At 40.9% G+C, this 5000-nt stretch overlaps 1 protein-coding gene across 8 annotated transcripts in view; it reads right to left on the bottom strand.

The window, feature by feature from the left end:
* inpp4ab (inositol polyphosphate-4-phosphatase type I Ab) overlaps nt 1–5000 on the bottom strand; it is an 89681-nt gene that overhangs the window by 33545 nt on the left and 51136 nt on the right. For 6 of the 8 annotated variants that reach the window (XM_017715215.2, XM_037536457.1, XM_017715214.2 and 3 more), the window contains exon 13: nt 1555–1572. The exons of the other annotated variants lie outside the window; for them this stretch is intronic. In XM_017715215.2, the coding sequence (XP_017570704.1) occupies nt 1555–1572 (18 nt within the window). The remainder of the gene's footprint in view (nt 1–1554; nt 1573–5000) is intronic. 8 annotated transcript variants of the gene reach the window in all.

Genomic DNA, 5000 nt, shown 5'->3' with positions numbered 1-5000 from the left:
GAGAGAGAGAGAAAAATGCACTACCCTTGTGTAAACAGTTCCATTAGTTGAGTAACTGAATAAAAGTTGATAGGTTAACTGATAGAAATACTCTATAGAGTCCTAATAGTTCAGGATAACTCAGGCCTACAACAAAAGTGGGGAAAAAAAGAGTTTAAAAAAGGTCTTTAGAGCTTTTGGCTTACGCATTCTTGAGCTCCTGCTGGTGTGGGTTTCTTCTCTTTAAATGACGCACAGAAAAATTACAATTCCAGACACAGCTTGACTGTTAATACACACTCTCACTGATATGTTACTTCACCTGTTATTAGGACACTGTTTTCATGAACCATGATGTGTTTAGATATACATATTTATATCTCTGCTGTCAGAAGAAAACCTTGTATCTCCACTTTTGTTGTTTTTTAATGTTTTACATCATTTGAAAAAGCCTGTTGCTCTTTACATTGTGTGTAAATTTCATGCTGAATGAACCAAAAGAAACAGCCAAAATTAACTGGACATTTGATTCCATTGACTTACATTAAATGTAAAGTAGGTTTTTTCCTGCTCCTGTAAAGTTCCCAATCTGGAGACACAAGATTTTCTTCCAACAGCGATATGTTAGCTTATATTGGCAGTGTTGGTAGGGTATGGGAGTGACATCAGGGGTGTTCATCATCATCTGCTGCCTTTGTTGGGGGGGGTGCATGCGCATGCACGTTCTGAGAATCAGTCAGTTTGTCAGTCAGTCATTCCGTCAGTCAGTGACCCAATAAGAGACTGAAACTCTCATAGGCTGACCTGCTGCTCAGTTCAGCAAAAACTTGCTTTGATGTGGCATCTTTATGACCCCCCCCCCACCCCCCCCACCCACCCCCAACACTGCAATTACTGCCTTTAAAGCATCACCATCGGGTTACTTGTCAATCATTGCTCATATCTGATTATGTCCCCATAATGCACAGGCAACAGGTGGACTCCAGTCAGCAAAGACAGGTGTTTCTAATAAAGTGGCCAGTGATTGTGAGTATTGACACACCTTTTTTCCAGAAAATACAAACATACACACACATATAATGGAAGTGCTCAGCATTCGGACAGAGACAGATTTGAAAGTTTTTTCAGGTGGGCTCCCTATACTGCAGGTCTTCCTTCCTTTCCCAGAGTGGATTGTGACTGGGGCTCACTAACTTAAGCACAACAGCTGCAGGTGTTTTCCAAAGAACTCACACGGTCAGTTCTGTAAATGGACAAGCTTTACTCCCGGAAGATCATGCATGCAGATAATGAATGATTAGTTGTTATTACTACTATGCGATAATGTGGTTTAACACAGTGTGTATTTATGTGCTTCTCTCCAATGAAAAGATGCCGTCTTGCGTACGATCTACAGTGTTTTCCACAAGCGCATGTGCATTTAAACTTCAGGGAAAGGACAAACATGACACAAAGATATCTGTGTGTGTCCTTCACACACTCAAAACGCAAAGCACAGTGCATGAAAATGATCAACCCATGAGAAAAGTCATGCAGACAGAGAAAGGACAAAAGTTCAACTTAAAATAAACTCACCATTCCTCCTCATAAATGCTGATTAGAAAACAAAAAGGCAATTAAAGAGGCGGAAATGAAATCAGGAAGAAATCACTACCACTATAAAGCAGCTATTTTTATAGTAAAAACAGCAAGTGAAAGCAGCAGCCTGAGAAACTAAATTAAAGCAACTGTTCTGTACATAAAATGCTATAAACTGGAATAATCAACATGCAATAATACACAATGCAACTGTCAAGTGCAAAGGCATATGTACGTGGCATGTAATGAAGATTGCCAGGCAGGGTGTTCAAAGTAAAGCCGCTGAAGGAATAAATCTGCTTCTTAAAAATAAAAAAATAAAAAAAACTTTGTCTGATGAGGAAAAAAGTGATGTAGTCTTATCAAATTTATATTTATGTTATATATTATGCTTGAAACCTTTGCAGTTACACACATAAGATCAGATTCCTGGACATGGACTGGGCCAGTCCTGGATGACACAGAGATTTCTATGGAAAGGAAAATGCAGCCCAGAACTACAATGAATTAAACCAAGAAACCAATCAATCCACAACTCTCCTGAACTTTAACCTTGTCCATGGTTCGCAGCCGAAGCCGTTGTTTTGGTTTGCGGTTGCAGTGTTTACACTCTGAACGAGTGAAACAGTAAATGTGCGCTGGAATTTCTTTAAATCCCCGTCTTCTCCTTTTCATTACTCACTTCTAACTGTTATCTATAGTTTTTCTTTGGGGGGGGGAGGTGATGTCAGATCTGCCAAACTACCAATCAGTCAGAAATGTAAACGTTCGCCTCCCTCACCTAAAGTGACTGATCTCCTGCTGCTCCGAGTCCCAGACAAAACTCCCAGCAAGAGGCTATTTCAGCTTTTCTAAACTTGTTAATGGCGCTTGTTATGAAGGTTTATTACATCGTTGATTGTAGCATAGCTAGATGCTGCTTCCTACTGGGCCATTCTCCATTTGCAGTCAGAAACCATGTCATGAAGGTTGCAGGGCTTAAAAAGATGCTTAAAATATTGGTCACAACTCCAAATGTTGGTATGTACGTTTACACAGTTGCCCTAAGCTTAAATAACACTTTTCCCTTATGATTCTCAGATTTTTCTTGTTTTATCCTGCATTTATAAAACGGCTCATCACAAAGCTAATTTTCAACATTTTAGAAACCATTTTTAATACAAAACAATATTAAAAGAGGTTTAACCTAGGAATTTGTATAAAACAGATTAATGTTAACTTTTTATATCATTATACTACAATTAAAAATAAGTATTTTATTTAAAAAAATAATTTGTCATGCACATTTTGGTCACAGGTGTTTTCAGGACTCTTCTGTTGCATTTTAATGGATGTTGATGGACACCATCTAAGCTGCTTATCCTTCTGGGTCACGGGGGGAGCTGGAGTCTACCCCTAGCAGTAACTGGGTGGAAGGCAGAATACACACCCACGCTCACACCTGGGGGCAATTTAGCATGACCAATTGGCCTGCCTGCATGTGTTTGGACTGTGGGAGGAACCAGAGAACCCGGAGGAGACTCACAAAGACACGAGGAGAACATCCTTACAGAAAGGACCCCGGATGCCTTGCCGGGTTATCAAACCCAGGCCCTTCTTGCTGTAAGGCTACAGCGCTACCCACTGCGCCACCATGCCACCCTGTTAATGCACATATTAAGAAATAGATTTTTAAAAAATGCACCTGAAAGGTTTTGTACAGCAAGCACAGAGACTTCATTTGTTTTTGAAAGCTGAGGTAGTGCCAAGTCAGAGCATCAGCCAAAGTAAACATCAGGGGTGGGTAAAGTGGAGTGAACTGCACAGCAGGGTAGTCCTGCAGCCCCGCAGCAGCTGTCATGGGGAAGGAGGGGATGAGCTCATAAATATCCTATTTATTATATATCCTATTTATATGAGCAAGTACCCACACACCCACACACCCACACACACACACACCATCTCTGGAGGACATTTCAGTTTCAAAGCTGCAAACCACACCAGTTTCCTTTCCTTATTCTTTGGCATGGAAAGGAACGCACAGGGCACAGACAACGTTTACCAGTCTGCTAGTATTCAAAGCATTATTTTTAAATTATTTTTAGTTACTGTGCCACCTGAAAACAGCACACGTCGAGCCTGAGCTCATGCTTGAGTCAAGTAGTCTGTACCAGATCCAATCTAAGAAATTCTCTGGTTAGCACTACTGGAATTCCAGCGCGACCGTAAACCGGCAAGTGGAAATAGCACTTGTCTTGGCAGCCCCTATTGGGTTTTCAGGAAAATCATGGATAAATGAAGTGTTTTAAAAGGGCTGTTACACATTAAGGTCAGAGCATGTGGAAAGAGTAGCTGAAATCTGCTGACTTCAAACAGCTGAGTGGACAGTTACAGATGGTGTGTAGTCAGACACCAGCACCACTTACCAAGCACAGGAAGCAGGCAGGATAGTTTCTACTTCTCTTTCTCACTCTCTCTCACACACACACACACACACACACACACACACACACACACACACACACACACACACACACATCACGCAAATACATCACACAACCATTGGGAACCCAAAGCTAGCTTTGCTACCTGTTACCTCTTTTGTTGAAGTCATTATAAAACACCACGTCTATATTTATTCAGTGTGCATGCGTTAATGACATCACGGCTGAACGACTGCCATGTTCTCTTTTCTGGCCTCCCTGCTAAAACCCTCACTAAGTTACAGCATGTTTAAAATGCCGCTGCTAGGATCGTCACCTTTTCAAGTAAGAATGACCACATCTCCCCTGTCCTTCAGAGTCTTCACTGGCTGCCCATTACATTCCGTGATCAGTACAAAGTTCTCCTTATTACGTATAAAGCTCTGCATGGTCTGGCTCCTCAACACTTGGCAGAGCTTCTTCATCTATATGTCCCATCCTGTTCTTTGAGATCGCAAAATCCAGGCCTTCTTCATCTTCCTAGATTTAAACTGGTTTCTATGGGTGGCCGATCATTTAAAGTAGTAACTCCCAAATTATGGAATACTCTCCCCCAGTCTATTAGGGATGCAACCTCTCGGTCTTCATTTAAACCTCTGATAAAGACTTGTTTTCACTGTGTTTTCATTGTTCCGTTTATATTTGAATGTTCACCTGTACTGCCTTTGTTTAATGTGTTGTTGTTTAATGTGTTGATGTTCTTTGATTGTAAAGCGTCCTTGAGCACAGGAAAGGCGCTATATAAATAGAAATGATGATGATGATGATGATGATGATGATAAACATGGTAGCTTCCATGTAAACTGTAGCTTTTAGCTTGTTGTCCTATTGATTTCCATTGTTTGAGTAACCCAAGTTCTCCACTGCAATAATAAAGGCATCTACAAACGACAGATATTCATCTTCCTAGCAGTAACATTAGCTATTTGCTTTCATTCTGTGTTTGTCTGCTAACAGAAAAAAGCAGGTCAGCCCTCAAGA

The sequence above is a fragment of the Pygocentrus nattereri genome, chromosome 30 (assembly GCF_015220715.1).
Source record: "Pygocentrus nattereri isolate fPygNat1 chromosome 30, fPygNat1.pri, whole genome shotgun sequence".
NCBI classification, from domain to species: Eukaryota; Metazoa; Chordata; class Actinopteri; order Characiformes; family Serrasalmidae; genus Pygocentrus; species Pygocentrus nattereri.
This window is presented reverse-complemented; position numbering and strand designations above follow the sequence as displayed.